This window comes from Lissotriton vulgaris, chromosome 6, assembly GCF_964263255.1.
Source record: "Lissotriton vulgaris chromosome 6, aLisVul1.2, whole genome shotgun sequence".
NCBI lineage: Eukaryota > Metazoa > Chordata > Amphibia > Caudata > Salamandridae > Lissotriton > Lissotriton vulgaris.
Window position 1 is genome coordinate 1,567,220,975 of NC_141694.1, and position 25,311 is coordinate 1,567,246,285.

At 42.2% G+C, this 25,311-nt stretch overlaps 1 protein-coding gene across 4 annotated transcripts in view; it reads left to right on the forward strand.

Moving 5' to 3' along the window:
* Positions 1 to 25,311, forward strand: part of ASB3 (ankyrin repeat and SOCS box containing 3) — a 404,583-nt gene that overhangs the window by 297,797 nt on the left and 81,475 nt on the right. For all 4 annotated transcript variants that reach the window (XM_086927737.1, XM_086927738.1, XM_086927740.1 and 1 more), the window contains exon 8: positions 3,264 to 3,461. In XM_086927737.1, the coding sequence (XP_086783863.1) occupies positions 3,264 to 3,461 (198 nt within the window). The remainder of the gene's footprint in view (positions 1 to 3,263; positions 3,462 to 25,311) is intronic.

Below are 25,311 nucleotides of genomic sequence, written 5' to 3' on the forward strand. Positions count from 1 at the left end.
AGAGCATATGTCGGATCCTCCAAAATTTCGCGATTTGCAAAAAATCACAAAACCAACAGCTTTGTAAAAAAAAAAAGGCTGCGATTTTTACAAAACTGCCCGCTAAATTTGGAGAATGCAATCATTTTTTTTGTTTTTTTTGAGAAGGGATAATTCTGGCATCCGCCTTCTTGCTAACTAACCAGTACAAGAGCTTGCCTGCTTTATTTCTGAGTTTGTCAACTTTGTATTGAGATATTGTGCATGGCAGCTTTGCTGTGCCAAGTAGTTTTGTTTTCAGCGATCCTTTAAGTTGTGTGCAAGTATCACTTTTAGGCCGCTGTCAGCAGACTTTCAAGCTCAGTAATTTGCTCTTCTAGAAAATGTATGTCTTTCACCCTGTCTCTTCAAGTTTTTCTACACCACAGCTTTGGCCTTCCCCCTAGTGACAGCCTTGAAACCTTTCAAAGATTAGTGAGTGACGAGATCAAATTGCATTTAGTTAGAAGTATTCCTCTGTTGCACCCAGCAGAAAGCCCACCAGCAGGTCATCTTTCAATCACAATGCATTTAAGCACTATGTGCTCCTGCACCTGCATTCTGAGCTGTATCATGACAGGGAAATTGCCCACCTCTGCCGCGGGGATGAAATTGTAATCCTGATGGGAATACCAACCGTAGTTCATGGAGTAATGAGTATATTGTTTGTCATGTATAAGCCTTTTCCACAATGCATCGCTGAGACTGAGTCAGCCCAGCTGGCCAGGACTGTGGAACTTGAAGCCGGAGAGGAGCTGTCAACCTCTATGCATGTGTTCATGACCCCGATACAGTCTCCCCTCACGAGTGTCAAATGCATGGGGGATTCTAATAGTCGCTCAGTTACTTCATGGAGGGTACTGTTAGTCATGCTGGGGTTGCATCTGCATTTATAATGGACCAGGTCAGACCTTCGTGTGTGCCTGTTATCATAGCAAACCTACCATGGGCATCTGTGCTGATGCCCCTGGAGACCCAAGTGAAGCCTGAGTTAAACACCATGGTGTTTCCCTGCCTGCTGAGGAAACTGAACAGTGTACCCAACAGACAAGTCTCCTGTAGTAGGAGAACGCCATGGACATGCTTTTTTGTAAATTGCACCCCTGCACCTCTCAATTTTGTTATGAAACCTGTTGACATTCCACATTGAAATGGGAGTAGTAACAAAGGGATCTAATATGTGACATTGTAAAGTCAAAAGATAATTTCTGTATGTCCTCTGTATTTCCTTGCCTTTATTCCTGAACTTCAGGTAAACTATAACACCCTTTATCCCTCAACTCCTTCCTGCCCTATACTTTGTACCAAAAAGCATCTGTTGCCCTAGGAAACTAACTAGAACTTCCTAATCTGAATAAAGCAGTGGGGCTATCTGTGGCATGCCTAGTCCATTCTCAACCACCTGAGGAACCCATGCACTTATCAAGATTGATAATATTGCAGATCAAACACCACACAGCCCCGGGGGAACCCACAGCTCCAAGTTGACAGCTCTGAGCGTGCCAACAGTACTCCTCTCTTTTAACTTTTTCTCAGGGTGTGCTGCCATCTCCTCTCCTGACAGCGTCTGGAGTGTAGGTCAACCTAAAGGTCCAATGTCACAGTCTTCTCGGAATCAGATGAGCCACTGAAGGATTTGTTACTGGTGGTGGTATGCCCACTATCCACTGCACAGCCATGGGCCTCCCCTGCAGCTGTGCCTTGCACTATAGAGTTCTCAGAGTCAACAGCATGACCCCCCCCCCCCCCGCATCCCCTCCTTGGTCCAGCTAGGAATAATGGAATATTGGTCTCGTTTATTGAAGTGTGTGTGTTGGGTGTGGTTAAAGGATTTGCTCAGCGATCCAGGCCTACGCTTTCTACAATTGCTCAAAAAAAAGATCTTATTCTGATAAATCACTTTTAGGTTTTGCAGGGCACAAACATTCCCCCACCGCCAAAACAAAATGTTTTGCTGGGTACAGGAGCTTGTATTTCATGGTCATCGCTCTGAATTCCTGCTTTACATGCTAAAAGGATTTGTGCTGCATCCAATTGAATTTCAGCATAATGTGCAAAAATTGAAATGTTATTTAGGTCAAATCTGACAATCTGTTTTTCCTGTGCAAGCTAGATAAATGGGCTATTAATGGACAAAGGGGGGCACCGTGCAGAGGTTTTTGGGCAAAGGAGTGAGGTGCCCGCTCAATCATAAAACAAGAGGTGGTCTCATCTTTCGGGTGAGCCTTTCTAACCCTGAATCTAGGAAGGCCTCAGGATGCGTACCTTCTGTCCCCTAGGGTAAGCCCACAAACCTCAGGTTATTGTGTTGTGAGCAGCCTATGCATTCTCGGCCTGTGCAGTCAGGTTGCTAGTAGTTTGCTGAGCTGCTGCACTGTCTTAGCTGGATCACCTCAACTCCCACTGCTCCTATCTCTGTCTTTATCGACAGTCTAGAAGCTTGGATACTCTGGAGGATTTGATCTGTGGATGCATTCGGTTGGGACTGCGCTGTTGCAGGAGAACTCAGCGAGGACTCCTATAATGCTCCCCCAGGAATGTAAAGCGCTTTGGAGTAGTCCATTTTTCCTTGCTTGGCGATTGCCTTGTGTTATGACAGAAGAATGCGGGTAGTACGGTTCTAGGAGGTTTTAGCCAGGCCTGAGTGACCACTCGTGTGTTCCTTCGTGGCTTACTGTAAAAGACGCAGCAGGTGCAATTGATTGCAACTTGGTATTCTGCTTCACACTGACAACTTCCTCTTAGGTTTTAACATCCTATGGAGGAATACAGATTCTCCCTTGAGGTTAGGACTGGAGTTGTGCTTCCGTAGAGCTGCAGCCACTTTCAGCATGCCAATTTCAAAGTGGAATACTCTGTTAGAACAGTTTCCATTTATTTCAGGCTTAAAATGAATGATTATGGGTAAAATAAAGTGCCACAACAATGCCCCTAAATTTCCATATTTGTGCCAATAAATTTCCAGATTTGTGCTGCAAAATTTGCTAATCCATGACGCAATATCCTGGGGGTGTGATATATGTGAAGACTTCCTTAAAAGAATATTTTGCATTCTGTGATATTTGCCTTAATAGCTTCATTGGTTAAAACCATGCGTGACTGCTGGAGTGGTTTGTTCGAATTGCTCTCTGTTAAGACCAAGTGAGAAAAGTATATATTATACGTCCAGTATGTTCTTAATAACACCAGAAACCTAGATGCTTAGCTAAGAGTAATTTGTTTTAACATTGTGTTAATATCGACAGAATATTGGAGATGCTTGTGCCAGTCACCAACAGGATATGTGATACAGGCGAAGGCAAAGTGAGTCCAGTCTACTCAGCTGTGTATGGAGGAAAAGAAGAGTGCTTGGAAATGTTATTGAAAGAAGGGTACAGCCCAGATGCTCAATCCTGGCTAACGTTTGGATGCAGCTCACCCATGTGCATGGTTTTCCAAACCCAGTATGTATATATTTTCTGTTTCCCTGTGTATGTAGTGGAAAGTTGTAAAACTTTGATAGGAAATTTAAATGCATGCTAGTTGTTTAGTTACATTGTGATTTTGTAACTCAGACCAGTCTAAAGGTTGTTTGGAAAGGTAATCTGCTAGTATTGTTAAAATAAGTGAATGAAAGAATATTTACATTTAGAAATGCAATTTTGACCCTGCCCGAGTATCTGGTAGAGCATTAGTGCCTGGTCCTTCGGTTAGGGGAATTTGCAGAAGTGAGTGATTGTGACGTATGTGACCCTGGTCCTACAGTACAGTGGGATCCGGAGACCGTAAACTGGTTATCGGATTCAAGCAATGTTTGTGGCTAGTGGATCACCAAAAGATAATGATACTGGGGAGAACTGTTCCGTCACCAGCCGCAGAACATCCTCTCAGCTGTGGATAGGCACCCCAAGACTTCATCTTTAACCGCATGCGCGCTAGCGGGTTTTCCCGCTGTGCGCTGAAATTTGAAAATCGCGGGTTACGTGACAAAGCCAGCTCTTCATGCGCGCAGCGCAGGTAACGCCCATGACGAGCTGGCTTTGTCACCCGCATCGAAGGGGTTAAGAATAGTGTCCCACAGCACCTGAAGTAACACTGCAGGGCCGGCACGTTTCTCTCTGCCACCGAGGACCTTTTCAAGAAGAAGGTATGAACACTTTATAGAGGGGCGACCAACAGAGGAAAGTCGAAGAATTCATATTAACATTGAACGGCAATGGACAAACTACATTGAAATGAATTAGAAACACAGTCAAGCAATACAGAGTAAATCTTTTTACAAATAACATTTATGAGTTGATTACAGTTCAGGAAATATATTTGGATACAGTTATCAGAACACTGTTGATAAGACATCAAGTTTTTTGGTGGAGAGTTTGTTTGAACACGTTCTGTTTGGGAATCTCAAGAATATGTATAGTAGGTCCCAGTAGTACTGTTAACCCCTGGGCAGTGTCCTATGTTGCCCAGTACCAGTTGCCCGGCGACCGATCCTCACACTTTCTACTCTTTTAGTTGAAATAACACGTTGATTGGTCACTTTGCAATTCATATAATACTAGGATATTTGCATTTCATTGTGAACATGTGTATCATTTTGTACTTTGATGTCTCTGTTTTAATGACTGAGACGACTTTGTATTGTAATTGCATTTATGTAGTGTTTACTGACGAAGCTTAATCTGTTATTTACTATTGGGATTATTATTTCGTAGATATTTTCATGTGTAGTTGCATTTTCTATTGCGGGCACAGTTAAAAAACTTTCTTAGTGCCTCCCACCCCCAGATAGTTGTGAAAAATGTCTGAGATATTAGCCACTGGTGATCTTTCAAATCTGGCACCAAAACCAGAAGCCAAGCCGAAACGTGGAAAACTCAGTTGTCTCAAACAGCCCGTAATCAAATCAAACACTATTTTAACGGGTACAGGGTCCACTTAAAAAGACGTGCAAACTGGGACCCCAATTCCAGAAGCAACCCCTATGCACCAGTACCACCATTCCAGCCTGGACATTTTTAAGGTTTAAGCATACTCAATGAGTCTTTTAAATTTATTTGTCCTTTTCTTTTATAGCATTTTGTAATGATAGTACATTGTAATGATTTTAATTAATTGAACAGTAAGTACAATACATAGGTAGATCTACATTCCCGTCCATAATTTTTCATCCACAGTGCCATTCTAGACTGACTAGCCTTATGCAACTTAGACTTAGTACTGCTCCAGTAAGAACAGTTCAACCTGAACTGCCAGGTCATGGCATTTCAAGATGGGAACACAAACAACCCCTGAGCAGTTTTGGCCTACTTAGGCTTTGTCAGTGAAGGACAGCTTGATTTCTATGGCACATTGGCTAGGGAACCCAGATCTGGGTATACTTGCCACACTTAGGACATCTACTGCAGAAGACAACAAAGTGATGGGAGGAATGCTCGCATTAATCACAGCCACTGGTGAGCATTTAGGCTGCATTCCAGTCCAATCTTTTTCACCTGCTATGCTACTCTAAACGGAAATCAGTCTTGGTCGTTCTCCCGTCGGATCAATCCACTTTATTTGTTACAAATTATATTAAAAATGGCAGCACAATCTGCCTTAGAATAATGGTGCAAAATTCACAGCCTTTTCTCTGCCTTATATCAATCGACAGAACGATGAGATCAATACGTTTGCAATGCAAATGCAGGTTTTTATGTTCTGTTGGAAATCTTCAAATATCGGAGAATTCATTAAGAAAGGAAACCTATACATTAATTAAAGAGTGTGGCCTCACGTGTTCTCTATTTTAAAACAAGAACTGCAAATTATCTGGGCAGGAGGATCAAACTCAGTCTCAGACGCTTCTCACATTTGAAAATATGCACATGTAGTGGTGGGCAACGTAACCATCAGTGACCCTAAACGAATTCCTGAGATTATTCTCCTCCTGCCAAGAACTAGTAGTCTTGAACGAACTAGACTTCTCAAAAACTCAACCTCGTGAGCAGGTTGGAGTAGTTCAGTCAACTGCTAAACAGTGGCTTCTTCGTAAGTACCAATCTGTAAGTTTACTTTGAGAAAACTAGTGATGGCTAGTGGTACGCTTCCAAGGTTTCCTGAACTGGCCTCCACGCGGGCAGTTAGAAACTTACTGAAATGGCTGTTCTGTGTGCCCCACATCCTAGAACACACAACCAGGCTTCACCTTCTTTTAAGCCAGAGATCTCGGACTTCCACAGAAACAGTCCACGAGGTAGGCCATTGCTCCTTATGTACACCCAAGGAAGTAAACTGTACTTTAAATAGGGTTCTTCCCTAAAAGCTTGTTTTTAGGCTGCCATTTCCTCTTGCTTGACTATTCTTTTACCAACTCGTATACGCTAGTTAATTTCAAAGCAGAATGTGAGGTGGCACATATATTTCAACACACCTGCTCAAGTCATATTTGGAGCACGACAACTTTTGCGATTTGGGATGGCACGAAGAGATGCACTTTCATTTGTACAGTTTTCTACAAAATCAGCCCATGTTAACTACAGAAGCTATGTCATTGGAAAATAGTTTTTCTATTGTAACTGTTCATCTAATGGTTAAACCATTTAATTCACTTTAATTGAATGTTACATTTTATTTAAATGTTGATCATTCGTAAATACTTGCATGTTGCTCCCTGTGAAGCAGTAAGCCAACTGTCAGCATGATGAAACTTGATTGTACCTAATGCAGCCTAGAATCGGAATCCTTAAATATGGGCTTAGCTCCTTACAGGGACGCTGGTGGCCTGCAATATACCAGATACTATCTGTAGATCCGGGGAGAACACTATTAGCTTCATTCTCAGTGTGGCAGGATTACTGGGATCCAGCGCAAACACTGTTTGCACCAAGTCTCGATATTTAGAGTTGTGTGGTAACACCAAACTCTGCAGCAGTTGCAAACTTCCACCACTTATATCACTAGCGTAAGCAGTTAATTCATGTGAACCTCCATACATTGCGACCAAAGCAATTCTTTGGTTGTGGCTGGCATCAAGGTACTTAATGCAATCAATCACAATATCGTTTACATCACAATACAGAGAGGTCCAAAGAATGGAAATGCATAATGCCTCAGTCTACAGCGCATATATTAATTAATACACTGTAGTTTGTAATTACACAGAAGGTAGTGCAAGGCTCCTACATGTTGATGATTCTATAGTCTAGTGACATAACTGAACCCCTTGTACCAGGATGTTTACTTTAAATCTTTGATATTCTAGACTGCCACCGACTAGATAAATATGAAATGTCCTGGTCCCCTAAAATAAACACGTGGTGCTGACTTCCAACTTCCACTTCACTCCTGCTAACTAGCTGAGCAGTTCCACTTGACTTGCCCTGGACGATGTTGTTGGATTCTGCTGGAGTGAATCTTGACCTTCCAAGTGCTGTCATGGAGCCGTGGCTAGTGTCAAAGTGTACTCCTCCTAACGTTTCCTGAAAGCTGGGACTTAAAAACTTTTTTCCAACTTTTTGCTTAAAGAACCAACAGGGGACCAGGACAAACCCAACCAAGATGATCTGGAGAAGGTGCATCAATGCATTCTGTGGAGCAGCAAATCTGATTCAGCAGTACTTCTTGTGGAAGGTGCCTGAACTTGTCGAGCCATTTTCAGTTGCCGCCTACAGCCTTGCCCCACTGGAAGAATCTGACCTCCAAAATGTAACTTAGTAGAAATCATTACTGGGTGGAAGCACGAAGGGTGTCCAGCTGATGATGGACCATCTCTGAGCACGTAACTCAGATTTATCTCGCCCAGAGTTTTCCTGCCAAAAGTCCACAGCTTCACCGACACCTCATCCGGCGGTAGTCCGACGACATGGATCCCTCTTTGGCCACAGCCTGCTGCTGTGACACACTGAGGATTTTGGACTTCTATCCCAGAGACTAAATCAGAAGGTAAATCTGTTCATCAGGATGAGCCTGATCCATGCAACCTACCTTCGCTCCATTGCAATCAACTTTAACTTTTGACTTTGATCCGGTCTAGCGTGAGCAGATTACTCTGGTTAACGCTTAATGCTTTTTACTGCTATTTTGATCCTTAAACTTTAACATGTCATAATTCGGTAACTACTCATTGGATATTTGTTGTTATGGTGTCATTTTATTTCTTAAAATCTACTCTTTGTTTACTAAATTGGTTTGGGATTTTTCTTGTGTTATGTTCTCAGTTTACTACTATTTGAAAGATACATAAATATTTTACAGATTGCCTCTAAGCGTGACTGCTTTTGTGCCAAGCTGCCAGAGGGTTAAACCACGGTTTATTTAGTGACTTTTGTGGTTCACCCAACAAAGACTGTGATTATTATTTTAGGAGAGTTCTCACCCCCTCAACTAATACTCCAATTTTTTACAGTTTATTTCAATTTTTAATCGGAAAGAGGATATGTTTACTTTAATGATTTAAAAACTAAAAATAGTTTATTGTAGTCCCTTTCTTCTCCTGTGAGAAAACGTTAACAGAAGGTATCAGATTCTTTGCAGCTTCATAAAGACCATGTTGTCGTCACATACTCCTGAAATAACTGTGTTGATATTACATGTCACCAGTAGTGGTGTGGTCTTGGTCCACACATGTCGAATGCATCTGGAAAGTATAAAGTTGTTTTTCTATCCATTCGAATTGCAGTGTACATTAGCGGGCACACCTCTTCGCCCTTTTGCTCTCGTGAGCTAGTTACCAGAATTCCATCAAGCACTGTTAGTTACACAAACATCTGATTCAAATCCAAACAAAATGGGCCTACTCTATGGGAGAGACTGATGGAGGTTGCACATTTGTGTGGAGGAAGCGTATCTGCGTGTATGGCCATGAGGTAATACTTTGCCGTTAAGTTTGAATTACTCCAGGAAGAAGCTCGGCCAGGTTCTGAGGAGTGCGTGTGAGCACATACATCTGGATAATAGCCAGAGTGTGCTCTGCCCTGCCTTCCATAAATTATGGATACGGCTGCAGTGAAGCGAGGCCCAGGGTTTAGCGCGCTGTTTCATTGCTTACCTATTAGAGCGTGTCGTCTGAAATCCCCATGCATCATTTGCTTGTTCTGTGTTCTCCCAGCAAATAAATGGAGTTTAGGTTATAAAGTGAGCCGGCTTCTTGTATTCAGAATGAGTGCTATTGATGAAGCAGATAGCGCAGAGTGCATTCACAGCACGACGCCTCTGTGCAGCAGTATCTTTATGGCTCATCTTAAACAAGCATTGTTGTTTACTTCCGAACGCCACACCGCTTCATGCCATGGGGTTTAAAGGGAATAGTCAAGATGTCCAAATGTGAGAAAAACCTATGTGAAATGGATGACAGAAGAAAGCGGCTAATGCTTCACGCGTTTGCTGATCCTGGAGTGCATAGATAAATCGGTGCTTCTTTACCTTAGAAGAGGAATACATAAACTATGCACATGAAGCGGGTAATGTCCGATGGTTTGCTTTGTCCTTCGACAGCTATTTCTTAATCTGCTCTTCTGAAATGTTAACCAAGGGGCAAGCATGACCGGTGCACCAATGGCCTCTCCCTTTTGGACTGCTGGCAGGTTCCCCTTTGATGGCATGGGGTGGCTTGCTGCAGGCTTCAGGGAATTCCAGTCATGCCCCCGTGGTCACATTGTAGCTGCGACCTCTTGCAGTGCAGAGCTGTTTTTTGAATATTTTTACCACGGCTGAATTTTGTTTTTTTGTGCGCTCCTGTCCACTTTTAGCAGGCCTCTCAACTCACCCTTATTTTTAGGGTTTAGCCCCACCCCCCTGGACACCTTGCAACTTCAAACTGACGCTGTGCCTCCCATTTATGTAATTGTGTCACAAGTCATGAAAAACTACCCCCCCCCTCCCCCAAATATAGAATGTCCATTGATGTTATTGAGCTTAACCTTCAAAACAACTGAATTGCATCCTCCTTGGAAACTCAATAGGTCGAGAGGCATGCCATACTAGCTGCAGCTAGAGATCCAGGAATGAACAGCGTTTGGTGCTGAAATATCAGAGCAGTGTTTGGTGCTGAAATACATTGAAAATATATTATTACATTGTTTATGAATTTTGTTAATTTGATATTTGCTGTTCATTTTTTGTAATTCGTATATATATTTTATATTAATTATGTTTATTATTAGAGTTTAATATTTTTTAATTGATAGGGTTTTTAAAATATGTAATGTGTTTGAAGTGAAATAGTTTTCTTACTATTGCTTAGACTGGAGTGGGAATAGTAAATCTTACCCCTCTGAAGTCCAATGCTTTTAGCTACTGTTGCACAGACTGGAGTGGGAATATAATTTTACTCCTCTGGAGTTCAATGCTTTCCCTACTGTTGCACAGACTGGAGTGGGAGTAGTAAATCTTACCCCTCTGAAGTCCAATGTTTTCCCTAGTGTTGCACAGACTGGAGGGGGACAGTAAATGTGACCCCTTTGAACTCCAACACTTTCTTTACTGTATAACAAATTGAAGTGGGAATAGTAAATGTAACCCCTCCGAAATCTAATGCTTTCCCTGCTGGTGTACAGACTGGAGTGGGAATAGTAAATTGAACCACTCCGAAGTCCTATGCTTTCCCTTCTGCTACATCAGACTGGAGTAGGAATAGGAAATCTAACACCTCTGAAATACAACACTTTCCGTACTGTTTCATAGACAGGATTGGGAATAGTAAATCTTACCTCTCCAAAGTCCGACGCTTTCCTTACTGTTACATAGGCTGGAGTGGGAGTAATAAATTAACCCACTCCAAAGTCCAGTGCTTTCCCTTCTGCTACACAGACTGGAGTAGGAATAGTAAATTTAACCCCTCAGAACAGTGCTTAATTTGTAAAATATTAGGTGCAGGTGCTCCAATTTTCCCCCAGAGGCCACACCCACTTTCCTGGCTCCGCCCACTTCTGCCAGAGGCCCCACCTACTTCTTTTATTGGTTCCACCCACATCTACAAGCATCAGCACATCATAGTCACTCCTCACATCTTGAGTTCCGCAAAGAGCTGAAGATCTGGCTCTTCACATAAGCACCTCGGGGACCTCACACCTGCCTAAGTGCCTGGATACCCTCTCGGGTGATTAGTATTTCTACTAATCAATATAACTTAAAATAATGTAACATATGGGAAGCCTATGACAAAAACTTAAAAGTGAACTCAAATTGGAGAATGTGTGTAAATCTCAAAATGCAGCTTCAGAAAAGGTCATTAGAGGACTTGAGGCAGCTTTGGAAATTAAAGAGAATGTGCGTGTACTGTGCTGTTTAAAAGAAAGGAAGGGGTGAAGGAAGGAATACATTAAAGAAGGCAGCAGCAAATGCAGGCAGGAAGGGGAGTACTGGAGTGAGGATATATATGAGCAATGGATGAAAGAAGGAGGAAATAAGTAAAGAATGTGAAAGGAAGAGATGAAGGAATAGAGGGAGAAAAGAAGTGAATGATGTGTGATGAATGAAAGGAAAGAAGAAAGGAAAGGAGCAAGATGAGCATAAGGATTGGTTGATGATAAGAAAGGAAAAAATTAAAGAAGAGGTGAAGGAAGGAGGAGGAAAACAAAGTAAGGAAAGATTGGAGGAAGAAGGATTAAATGCACCCAGGGAGTAGGTATGGGGAATGAATGAGGGTGTAAGGGAGCAAGAATGGAATGAGGGTATAAGCAAGCAAGAATGGAATGAGGGTGTAAGGAAGCAAGATGCAAGAGGGGAAAGGAGGCATGGTTGGAGGTGTGGAGGAAGAGAAAAAGAGAAAAGATTAAGATGGGACAAAAGGAAAGAAAGGAGGTCAGGGGACTGAATATGAGTAAGAAAAGTACTGGATCAAGGAGGATCAGAGAGAATAATGACAGTGTAATATTGCATAGAAATTGGAAAAAAAAAAGATTGAAATACATTTGTGTCCTTAACATACCATGTATGTTTGTAAAGCACATATTCACCAAGGGGGGCCTTGACACTGAATTTAAAATGTTGTTAACCAGCTCAATGGCACACATTTTATCGACCTCAGAAATATTAAAGACTGAGTTGCCGCACCAAGATTTAAATTTATGACCCTGAGAACAAAAACAGATTCCTGGAGTGGATATGAAGACATGCGCAAGAAGGAAAAACATAAATGGGAGAGTGAGGAAGGAGCAGAGGTCTGAAGGCAAAGATAGTTATGGTAGACAAAGAATGTGAATAGAAGTGTGGAAAGCAGAGACAGGGAGTGCTAGAATGGAGTGAAACATGATGAGAATGAAAAAAGGAAAGAGCAGACAGCGGGGAATGTGTGAAAAGAAAGTGGAAGGGAAAGATAAGAAGGTGAAAAATGAAAAGCAGTTAATGAGGGGAGGTGGGGATTAAGGGGAAACGTGGCCGTAATTCAGAAAGAGAGAGAAAAACGGAGAGAGGGGAAGGAGTAAGGTGTGAAGGGGAGGAAGAAAAGCAGATACTGAGAAAGAGCAAGAAAAGAGTACACCACTGCTTTATTAAATCTAAAGTAATCAATTTTGTAAAGGTGAGGGGTGACAAGGCTGTATCTTTCTGGGTCTGTCTCATCAATGCACAGCTGTGCTGTCCAAGACACAAAACAGTGATTTAGGACATCATATCACTGAGTGGCAAGCTTGGGGCCTGCCATTTGTGCATGCACTGTGAAAGCCCATGCCATTGTTAATTCTAAGGCCTAGTTCTGGCACAGGCCTGTTTTTACACATGTGGCGTTTTACACAAAATTACATGAGCAAATGCTTGGAAGGGAATTTTAACTAACTGGTTAACAATTGGCGACATTTCAGATGATAGGCAAAGAGGTAAAATATATCTGAAAGGATGAAACACATTTACTTTTAAAATGTTTATGTTCACAAGGATTTTGGAAATTATTTTAAAAAATTGAAGATTGTAAGCATCTGAAATTGAAGACTGGAGTCTATAAACATGACCTATACTTTTTCCTGGAATGCAACAGGGATTAAAACTCAAAAAGACATTTATCATTCATTACTATTTTCAAATAATTTGATCACCCTCCTCCTCCTTTCTCCAGTCCCCTCACTCACTCGAAAACAGGCCATTGCAATAGGAGAGACAACGGATTTTCAATCATAAACATACGTTTGACCGAATTTACCTTTTTTATGCCCACCAGGAATTCACACAGGGATTAGTTTGCCTTTATCAATGTCCACATAGTTGTTCATCTGTGGGTATTGACAAACTTCACCCGGGAAAGAGTTGGAAATTTACTCCTGCACAGGGTAGTGTAAATCCCCGTCTAGGCTAGGAGGAGGAGAGGATCAGTCCAGATTTGGAGGGGCTCTTCACATGCACATGATAAAATATATTCCCCACAGAGAATTTTTTTTGAATTTGCACAAGTAGTCTATTTTACTCTATGCGGACTTATCTACTATAGTGAACTCTGCACAGAAGAAAATAGCATTACTCTGGAAGGTCACGTGGCCTACCCAGGATTACACTTGGTGTAATCTTGAAAATGTGTACGAAACCCAAAAAGTAGGAAACACAGGTTCAATTGAAAGTGGAGATCGCCATATGTAGTTTTCCAAATTTAGTACGTGAATCAGGCCACATGTGCATTATGGTTTTGTTAATAAAGTGCATAGGAAATTTAAGGTTTGCAATAATGAATCTATATCTTCACAATCTGTGTGACTGCCCTTCCTTGAAGAAGGCAAAACTATCTGATGGCACGCACATCTGTTTGTAGTCAGAGTCATTTTTTATTGTACGGTTATTTAAAACCTCTACAAACAAAGCAATTGTGAATATTCAACATACAAAGCTTAAAAAAAACAAGTAATAAGAGCAAACAGAGCTGAATTTAGGCTGCTAGGATTCAGCTGAGCCGTATTTTGAAAAGCAGATACAACAGCGAACAATGCCACGTAACGGAACAGAACAATGTGCAAAATACAACTTTGTACTAGAATGCACTTTTCTACCTAACGCTAATATGCTCGTATGATGCCTTCGCCAAATGTCTCGGGAGAAGTCCACAAACAAGCTGCTGATTTTTTCCCAAAAGCATTACATGTGCGCCATGTAAATTCTAACACAGCAGCAATGCTTGGGTTTATCTCCTCGGACCACCTTGTTTTCAATTTCTGATAGGCAGGGCAGCAAAACAAATCTACGAAGGATTTCCTTTTCATACCATGCTGCTAAATACTAGCAAACCAAAACTATGAGAATTAAGAAAAGCAGCCTCTGGCAATCTTCCTACACATTTAACAAGGCAATCAATCTGAAGCCAGGCCCTCAGTCAGCACGGGAGACATGAGATGAATAAAACGTGCCTCAATGCCAGATATTTTATTTCGGAGCTGCTTTTGTTGCTTTTATGAACCAAGTTAAATCGATGATTGAAAATTATACCTGTATTCACAGCGGCGCTCGTACATATTTATTTCTTCTGGACGTTGTGATACCGTGAAAAGTTTATTCGCATGTCCTGCACACTTCCAGCCAGTCTTGTCATTGCCCCAGCTCAGCGAAAAGCCGCCCGCCACAGGCCATTCTCCAAACCGTCCGAAACGAAACCAATTTAGAGTGAAAGCCTGCAGGCAGGCGCGACGTGACATCACGTGACGTCCGCTCCTTCAATATGCCTGGACTAGGGTGGGACTGCCGAGGACATACCAGGCAGCCACAGAAGGAGGCAGAAATTTAGTTTTAATAATTACCGGGCCAGGAGAAAAATCGCATAGACCCGGCCCGGTAAAATAAGTGCCTGTGCTGAGCACCGGAAAGCACCGGCACAAATTAAGCCCTGCCTCAGAAGTTCAACGCTTTCCTTAATGTTGCACTGTTTGGAGTGGTAATAATATATTTAACCTCTCCAAAGTCCTGCAATTTCTATACTGCTGCATAAACTGGAATGGGACTAGTATATCTATTATTATCAGACTCCAATACCTTTTTTAATATTAGTTACATTTTTGTTTCATATTTGTTTATAATTTATTTTTATAGTATTTGTTTATATATATTATTTGCTTTAAAATATTTATAGTAATTTTTGAAAATGATTTTTTGTTTTTTATTTTTTAGTAGCTAATTTAAAGAATAAAAACAAAAAAATATAATGTGAAATAAATATTTTTAATAATTGTTACATTGTATATGTGTATATATATATATATATACTTATAAAATACACACACGTGTTAGGTAAGTATATATCTTTATATATATTAGTGAAATTTATTTAATTTGCAATATATTGAGGTATCTATTAAAATATTTAAGATTTACCACTTCAAACGATATTTATTAAACAATATTTTTGTATTTGTTTAACAATATTAGCGTGAATCAATATTTTTTTTTCGACTTATTTTTGTACTTCCCACTATAAGGATAGGAAACTGATTTTTTTGTAAATAATATTTTTGACACACTATTTCTGCTACACGATATTGTTGATTCCAATATTATGCCAGTGATCCTTTGGGCGGCACCGCAAAAGTTTGAAGTGTTGAAAGTAGTCCAAGGAGGGTAACACCCTCCAATTGCAGTTCTCCAGTATCTGTACTCTGCCTCAACTGATCCAGGCCCTTTTAGTTTGCTACCACCCTTCCTGTGAGGCCATATAGTTTCTGATATGTTGCCCTCACTGCTGATTCAATGTTAGCTGAGCTGTCTGCCAAGTAAGCTGATAGTGTATTATTGGATTTCATTAGGGCCTACTCGTCTATAGGTACATCAGCCACCCTTGCAGCATCCAGTTTTATTTTCTTCTTCATTTCCTTCTGAAAAGTGAGATGTAGGACAAACAAATCATCTCCTCTCTTCCTTCATTTATATACCTTGTGCTTTACTTTTTCTCCGCCTCGATCAGGTAATCATGCTCCAAAATCAAAAATTGTCACCATCAGTTACATTCAGGGTTTCTCCACCAAAAGTCACTGTTCACAGAGGATCAAGTAAGACTCTGGAATAAAACACCCACCTTCGCTGCTCACAATCAGTGTGGCTGCCTCCTCATTCAAGGGATCAGGCACTGTATTTCCTCTACTTTGCCAATGATCTCAGAGGTTCCGGACGCTCATCTGCCATTCCAGGATCTGAGATGTATCTGTTTTTTCCCACCTGCTATTAACCGCAAAGGTGGACTATGGGGAGCACCACTACCGTCTTCTTAATTCTCTACTCTTAATGTACACACAGAACTTCAGCAGCATACAGTGTGGTCCTCACTGGGGGAAACGGCCTTTACAATACAGTCTGAGTCACGTGTGCCATTTCCCCGCAAGCATAACAACACTTGCCTGAACCACGCATCTGCCTTAACCATGCGGTTAAGGCAGATATCTGTCTAGTGTCTGGATGGGCGGGGAGGGGAAGAGGAAGCCTCGGAACAGGAAGCTGCAGACGCATAAAGGTAAGTGGGGCTGGGTTTGGGGAGGCAGTTTTAGGGGTGGGAGTTGGTTTAAGGGCTCAGAGAAGAAGAGGGTCGAGGAAGTTTTTGGAATGGGGGCAGGGTTTTAGGGTTTCAGGGAGGGTCAGGGTTCTTTTAAGGGATGGGGCCGGATTAGGGGGTTTTGTTTTTAGGGGTAGGGGTGGTTTTAGGCTTCAGAGCGTGGGGCTCGGAGCAGTCTTTTAAAAACGGGTCAGGGCTTTAGGGCTCAGGGTGGGGGGCAGGGGGTTGGGGTAGGTTTAAGGGCTGGGTTTGAGGGGAGATTATAGGGGTGAGAGTTGGTTTTAGAGCTCAGGGCAGTGGGGTCAGGGTAGTTTCTTTAATGGGGGAGCAGGGTTTTACGCCTCAGGGAGGGGGAATGGGTAGGGGTAGTTTTAAGGGCAGTGTAGGGTTAAGTTTTAGGGCTCCAGGCGTGGGGGCTGTGTTTTGGGTAGTTTTTCATAAGGGGCCGGGTTTTAGGCCTCAGGGAGGAGGGAGGGGAAGGGGTAGTGTTCAGGGTGGTTAGGTTTTAGGACTCAGGGCGAGGGGGACAGGTTAGAGGGATTAAAGTTTAGAGCAAGGAGGGGGGTCATGATAGTGGTGATCTTTCCCACACATATCCCTTTACCAATCATGCCTTTTCAATGAAATTGTGTGCTAAAGGCATGTCTGGTAAAGGAATGCATGCTTAAGAAGCATTCCTGGTTGGGACTGCGTTGTAGAGGCACATGTGGTTTAGCCATATGTGCCTCACATTTAACCCCTCACTGGACTTGGCTCTAGTATTTCAATCAACGATTTGTGGTGCGCTGCTTATCACTCCTAAGGGTATCCAGACACTAGGAGGAGCGTCTGCTGGGAGTTGTCTGTCGAACATCCAGGTTGTTAGGCACTATCTGAACTTCTGTTGGGTGGGTGAAGTCTGGAGGTGGAGTGGGAGGCCATTCCAGGTCTTGGCGAGCAGGTAGGAGAAGGTGTGTCCGCCGCTTCTGCTCTTGTGAAAGCGGGGCATGTGGGCGAGGGACGTAGAGCATAGTTGTCTGCCAGGCTGGTGGAAGCTCAGTCTGTGGTTTGAGGTAGGCTGGTCCTTTGTTGTGCAGGGTCTTGAAGGGGTGGGTCAGCAGTTTGAACTGGCACCTTTTTAGGATTGGGAGACAGTGGAGCACTCAAAGGTGGGGGGTGTTGTGGGCTGTTCTCTGGAGATCGAGTATGAGCCTGTCTGTAGCGTTTTGGATGGGTTGTAGTCTGCACAGTAGTTATGAAGTGATGCCCACATAGAGTGAGTTTCCATAGTCCAGGCGGCTGGTAATGAGTGCTTAGGGGACCGTGCATCTGGTGTTGATGCAGAACCATTTGAATATTTTTCTGAGCATGTGGAGGGTGAGGAAGCAGGCTGAGGAGATAGCGTTTATCTGCTTCTTCATGGTGAGCTTGTTGCGAAGTATGATGCTGAGGTTTCTGGCTTGGTCTATGGGAGTGGGCAAGGGGCCCAATCCTGCTGGCCAACAGGAGTTGTCCCATGGGGAGGTGTTTCTCCTGATGAAGAGTACCTTTGTTTTGTCATTGTTGAGTTTGAGGCATTTGTTTTGGATCTAGCTTGCTACTCTGGTGATGCATCTGTGGAAATTGGTTTTGCTGTTAGTTGGATTGAAGGATAGAGAGAGTATGAGCGGAGTGTCGTCAACATATGATATTAAGTTCATACCATAGGATTTAACCATCGGGGCCAAGGGGGGCCATGTATGTGTGGAACCGGGCTGGACTCAGTGAGTACCCTTGGGGAACACTGCTGATTATGTTCTTTGGGCCTGTGGTGTAAGGTGTGAAGCAGACTCTCTGGGTTCTTCCGATGAGGAAGGAAGCAATCAATTTAAGGGCATTTTTTGGATCCCCATCTGATGTAGTCTGTGTATCAGGGTGTAGTGTCACACTGTTTCGAAGCCTGCAGAGAGGTTGAGGAGGATCAGGGCTGCAGTCTCACCGTGGTCTAGGAGAGATCAGATTTGATCTGTGGCTGCAATTAAGGCGGTTTCTGTGCTGTATTTAGTGCAGAATCCCGATTGGGATGGATCAAAGAGGTTGATGATTTCTAGGTGGTTGCGAGTTGACTGTTTATAGTTTTCTCCAGGACAGGAGCAGGGCTGTTGGGCCAGTAGTTCTTGAGTTCTTCTTGGTCATCAGTAGATTGTTTGTGGCAGAGGTTTTACTTCTGTGTGTTTCCATCCTTCTGCAAGGAGGCACAGGCGATGGTTGAGTTGAGGATAGTGGGGAGTTTCTTTCTGATGGAGTTGCTCCCCAGGTTGAACATGTGGTGGGGTAGGGGTCTCTGGGTGCTCCTGAGTGGATGGAACTCACAATGCAAGTAGTGGTTTGTGTGGTTAGTATGTATAGTGTTTCAGGTGGAGTCGCTGCTTTTGAGAAGTCATCAAAGTTATTGCTGGTTGGTTGTGTGTTAAAGTGTTTGTAGATGGTGGCGTTTTTGGTGTAGAAGAACTCTCCAAGGGTGTCGCAAAGCTCCGTTAGGGGATTACGATGTTCTCAGTTACTGAGGGGTTGGTGAACACTTTGAAGATGCTAAAGAGTTCCTTGCTATGGTTGGAGCTAGCTTTGTTGTGGGTGGCTAGGGCTTCCTTTTTGGCGTTTTTCAAGCGTATGTGATATTTATTGAGAGCCAGTTTAAAGTTTGCTCAGTCGCTGCGTGTTTTAGTGGTGTGCCTGATTTTTTCTAGTTGTTTGCAAATGCATTTGGATGCTTTAGTTCGGGAGTGAACCAGGTGGTGTGTTTGGAGTGTCTGCCTTGTTTTATGGGTTTGAGGGGTGTGACTATGTCAGCGCATTCGGTGATCCACGTGTTGAAATTCTGGATGGCCACCTTGAGGTCGGTGGTGGTGTCCGGAGGGGAGGTGGTGAGGGTGTTGGTCCATAGGTATTCTGTTACCTTGCTTCAGCTCCTCTGGGCGGTGCTGGTCTGGTTGATGCTGGTGTTAGGGTTGGTGGAGATGGATAAGTGGCGATTGAATGGTCGGATCAGGTGATCTGAGCTGGAGCAATGTAATGGAAAATCTATGGACCAAAACCTTCCCTCTGGACACCACCGCCAATCTCAAGGTGGCCATCCAAAATATCAACGTCTGGATCACCGAATGCACCAATATAGTCGCACCCCTCAAACTCGCAAAACAAGGCAGACCCTCCGAACACACCAGCTGGTTCACTCCTGAACTGAAAGCCTCCAAATGCATTTGCAAACGACTAGAAAGAATCTGGTACACCACCAAAACACCCAGCGACCGAGCCAACTTCAAAGTGGCTTTCAATAAATATCACATACACTTGCAAATCACCAAAAAGAAAGCCCCAGCCATCTGCCTCGAAGCTAGCTCCAACCATAGCAAGGAACTCTTCAGCATCATCAAAGAATTCACCAACCTCTCAGCAACTGAGAACGGAGTAACCCCCTCACAGGAGTTTTGAGACACCCTCGCAACCACAATGTAACCGCCCTATTTTTTGTTTTTTAAAGGGGACTGATGGGGATGAACTGAATCATAAAGTTTTGCTACCAAATCAGACTGTTTTATAATAATCTTGAGAGCATATAGATTAGCCTTCAATGTCGAGTGGAAGCTATTTCTGGCTTTGCAACTGTATATGCTCTTTAGGTAGTCCTCTCAATCCCCTGAAAGGAACATCTGATAATTGGGCAATCGGACCTAATAGGGGCTAGAGGTAGACTTAGAACCTTGGTCCAACCCATAAAGCTTTGCCAGCTTTGATTGTGAACAGGAGAGCTCATAGTAAGTAAAGTCTATTGTTTAGTTAATTAAAACCATAACAATTTTACCACATAGATCAGTTACTAATAAAAGAAGAGATTTAAAATTGTTAAGCAAAATTATTGTAAAAATCCCATAGTGTAATACCTAATTTACACAAAGCATTTTTTGACTGCAAAGTTTCAACAAGTCATATACATCAAGATAGAATTAACACGCACTAGTTTAAAAACATCAATTGTCAGATAATAAACTAACTGATTGCACTTCTAACCAGACATGATTTTTCTAATTTGGTTAAATTCATAAGTCTCTGAGTCCGGAGTCTAACAGTTAACCCTTCAGTGTACTTATGGAGATTTTCATATCATTGCTACCGGGTGTTGAATCAGTGGGACATAAACTCTTTTTCTTTGGGAGGTGATCCAAGAATTCTGTTGGCAGTCGGAGTTTAGCGACCAAAGAGAAAACATATTGATGATCCTTAGATTTCACCGCCTGTTCATGTATTTGGAGAAATGTTATCAATTTGCAATTTATTTGGGGGTAGGATGGATCTAACCCTTTTGTTATGGCAGATCTGTAGGTCCGTATTCCTCTGTCCATAAAGGCTTTACGTAATGGGGTGTAGTTTCTAGCAAATGCATATCAAATGGGTGAGATCTTTTTTGGGCTGCTGCAGAAGCGCTGCGCTTTCCTGTCAGTGCTTTTCCAGCTTGGAGCATCTGACAGTGAGGGAAACATTCCAAACCGCGGTGCCATTCGTTTTTTTTTTAAGTAGACTGATAATGGATGGTCTAGGTAAGCCGCTGGTTGAAGAACTTTGTAGTTGTTGATCACTGTCCAAGTGTGGGATCTCAGGCTGAAGTTGCTTTTATCCAGTATTAATGAATGACATTTTGCAGCTTTATTTATGGCTTGCTTAAATGTTGAGAAGGGCCTGTTCTTATTCCTAAGATCAGCGGTGCAAGTCGATTTAAGTGCATTGTACAGAAATTGTTTGAACACAGATTTTAAAATCTTTTTTCAAGTTCAGACCATAGTGCCTCATTAAGGCCAGAGTTCTCCTTGTTTTGCTTTATACGATACCAGACCTTTATGGATGTGTACAATCTGCCTACTGTTTCATTCATTAGCCCATATTCCTGACACACTTGCGCCGGCCAAGCAGACCCGGGAAGTTGAAAAACCTTTTTGAAAATGCTTGTTTTTAGGTTATTAAGGAGGGCTGACTCTTTCCCACATGAAGTGGCACTGGCGTAAGTTAAGGTTGGCAACGTTTTGGCTGCTATAACCAATAACAATGGTCTGAATGATTGACCCTCCAATTTTCTTGCCAGAGACCTGTATGCAAATGTTAGTGCACCTGCACAGCAAGACATATACTTTTTCTGCTCCCGGTGTGTTAGTTTGTTGTCAATATAAAAGCCCAGTTACTTGAAACTAGATACTTTCTCCAGGAGTTTGTCTTCTAGCCAAATGTTGTTATGAAGGGCTGCCAGATTACTAATAAACATTGTTTATGTTTTTGATATATTGATTTCTAATTTATTTTCTGATCAGAATTCTGACATTTCAGCTAGTAATCTGCTCAGGCCTACCTTTGTTAAACTCTGTAAGATGACATTGTCTGCGTAAGCAAGGTGTGAAAGGGCTAGTGGACCCAAATGCGGTGGGTGGGAGTTAATCTTGTTGTGCTTGTCTGACAGGACTGACATAAATAGATTAAATAGATGTGGGGCTTGCACACATCCCTGTTTCAATCCCTTGTTTTTGTGCAGTTTTCTCGAAACTCTAAAACCGTCACCAAGTTTTACTCTCACCCATGTTTCAGAATAGAATAACATTAGCCCCCTTAAAATTCTGTCAGGTGTATTCCAGGCCCGGAGTTTAGTCCACAGAAGTTGTCGATCCACACTGTCAAATGCAGCTTTTAGATCAATGAAACAGACGTGCAGGCTCTGTTTGTTTTTCTTGCATTTCTCTGCTATAAGAGAGATTGATAAGATGTTAGCAATGGTTCCAATCCACTTTCTGAATACAGTTTGATTTGTTGGGATCAAGCTGAGTTTGTCTGACCTGTTGACCAGATCTTCCAGGATAAAGGAGGCAAGCTGCTTTGCTTCTACATCCAGCAGCAGTGCAAAAGCCTATAGTCTGATGGATTTGTTTTATCTCCTCCTTTGTATATAGGTGTAATAATTGATCCTTGCCAGCTGACTGGTATTTGGGTTTGGGTCTCAACTTCGGCATCAGCGTTGCCAGACGGTTATTCCAGAAATCTGTGTTGTGTTTAAAGATGGCTTGTGAAATGCCATTAGGACCTGGAGCCCCATCTCCTTTACTTTTGTTTATTATATTTGTTATTTCCTTCACTGAGTAGTGGGAACCATATGTTTTTAGGTATCCCTTGATGGTCAACTTCTTCGTTCCTGCTTATTTTATGTTATTGACGTTTGCCTGATTCTGATAGATGTCGATTACCTGAGGGATCAGGTGGCTGCTGAGTCAGTTGTGGAGTGAGAATATTCTCTTCAAATTTCTGTGTTATATAAATAGCCCAATCCTGTTCCTGCACATAAGATATTAAGGCGTTCCCTGGCCTGTTCAGATGGTTTATCGTTTTCCAAAATTTGTTTGAAATAGGGTGCCTTACACTAAATAGTGATTTGGGCCAAAACTCTCCTTGCTTGTTCTTTTATTTTTCCCATAGTTTCTTTTTGTTGAGTTTCCTCTGTAGCAGAAATGCTTCCCATGTAAGGCCGTTGTTGTTATCTGAATGCAGTTTCCTGGATGTTCTTTTTAAGTCACGTTTTAACTTCTGAGCTTCGCTTGTTAAAAAATTTAAAGGTTTATGTTTTATGGCTTTAATTTGTGGTTTTGTCATTACTGTTGTTAATTTACTCAAAAAATGTGACCATGCTTGTATCCTGTTGGAACACTGTAATACCGAAACCGTCAGTAGATCTTCAGTTGTTGTAAACCACTCCAATTTAGTTTCATTAGTCCACTTGAGACATTTTAAATTTATCGTGTTCAGTTTACCTTCTGGTACTGTAACAGTTTGAAATTTAGACAGATTAAGGTTGAAGGCAATGAGTTGGAACGAATGATCGCTCAGTGTGGGGTATTCTATGTAGAAGTGCGCAAAAGACGGCAATAAGGGGAGTGTGATGACCGTGAAATCGAGTACAGATTGAGACCCTGGACCATGGTAAGTATTTTTCGGCGGGTTATCTTCTACGGATCGAAAATTCATCACACGCTTGCCGTGGTATTCCACTGCTTTTACTAGATGTTGACCAATGTATTCTGGGCGAGTCATCCTAGTTTGGAATTGTTGCTTTACACTCCAGCAAATGTTGTCCATTGACAGTATTTCAAATTCGTCTGGGGTGTAAATTAAATTAGATTTAAATTTTCCTGTCAATACTATATTCCAGGCAGTTTCGGCACATCGCAGTTCTTAAATAGTTTTGATTAAGAGTGCTGTATTGTCTTTTTTTTTTTTTTTTTTTTGAGCCGACGGTTGAGTGCAATAATTGATCAATACTACTGCTCTCTTCATGTCCAGGCGCTTGTCGGTAAGTTTGAGTTGAATGCTGGGGTCTTGAGATTTTAACTGTTCTGATGTATTATTTAGTGCTGTGGATGTAAACTGCCTAACCACTTTTGCACGACCATATTGTTTACATTTTTCTGCCTCTGCTGTAAAGTGAACAAAATCGACTAGAGGAAGATCTTCCAAAGCTCATATCTCCTGTAGGGCTATTATGTCGAAAGTGGCCCACTCATCAAGAGGGAGGCCTTTTTCAAGCAGTTTTTTTGCTCCCGCTATATTTAATGATAACATGTGGATAGTACCTTCCTGAGAATTGCCCACTTTATCTTTCCTTTATCAATCGCTCTTCTTGAAGTTAAGAGTGCTTGGGAGCCAGTTCCATTGGTTTGGATTTGGATCAGTTTGTACTTGCAGGTCTTTACTAGATCTTATCAGTTCAGTGCTATGTCTTCCTTTGACGTTTTGTAAGATTGAATAAACCGGTTTTGTTTCCATTGTTTGATTTGGCTCTTGTTTGATTTGATACTTTTGGTTTTCATTCAGAGGGCAAGGATAGCAAGGTACAAATTGTGTAGATATTTTTATGCCCCAGGCTTCAAATTGGTCCGAGCTGTTTAAAATTAGCTGAGCTATCACTGCAGTGTGCCATGTGGTGAATGTTTGCTCTTTGGATTTTTTCTGTCCCACTGAAAGAAATTGTACTGCCAGGAGGTCGGCCGTTTGTATGTGTTTTAAATCCAGAATTTCACCGTAAGTTTTAGTATGTTGCTTCTATTCAAAATGTCATGCCTACCTGGCGATTCGTATTCAGGCCTCCATGTTATCTGTTGCAATACATGGTTGTGCCTTAGTGCCCTTGATGTTTTTGTATGATTGTAATCCTCCAAGTGTTTTTTTCAGATTTTGAATATGAAATCTAAGTTGTCCTTGCGGCGACCGGCTGACATTTCTTACTTTGTGTGGCAAAGTCTATTTGTTGGATGCTTCCGGCTGTCGCAGTCCATTGTGATCTTTGATTTCCTACTGCTCAATGTGGAGTATTGCATCAGTGCTGTCTAAGCATTGTTTTGCTTTCGAAATTGGGTTTGAGCTGTTGATGATTTTGAGACTTTCCGTTCTTAGTAGCAACTGATTTTGAGCGCTATCCAGTGTTTGTAAATTGAATAGTGTTGGGGTTTTCCTTTCTTGTTTTCCACTGTACCTGCTCCCGTTTTAGCTTCTTGTACAATTGGACTAGCTGGGCCAACCTTCTTATGTATTTTGGTTTCCTCACGAGTGTCCAAATCTTCTGTGGAAGTAAAGTCACTGGTATGTATTTTACCGGCCACTGACTTGTCTGTATTCTTGCCTGCAGACCCTCCGTTTTGGATGCGGATGTTAGGAAGAAGGTTAGCTGATATAGGTGGAGTGCAAAGCTCTTTTGAGATTTTTCCTTTGTGAGATGTAGTGAAAATGGGGTACACTCTGGTAGAATGATGTTTCGCCTGTTCCAGGTTTTTTTTCCTGGCTTTCCTTTCCCGCTTTTTTTGTCTTCTAGAGTGAATCTGTGTCTTGGGCTTTCCTGAGTTGAC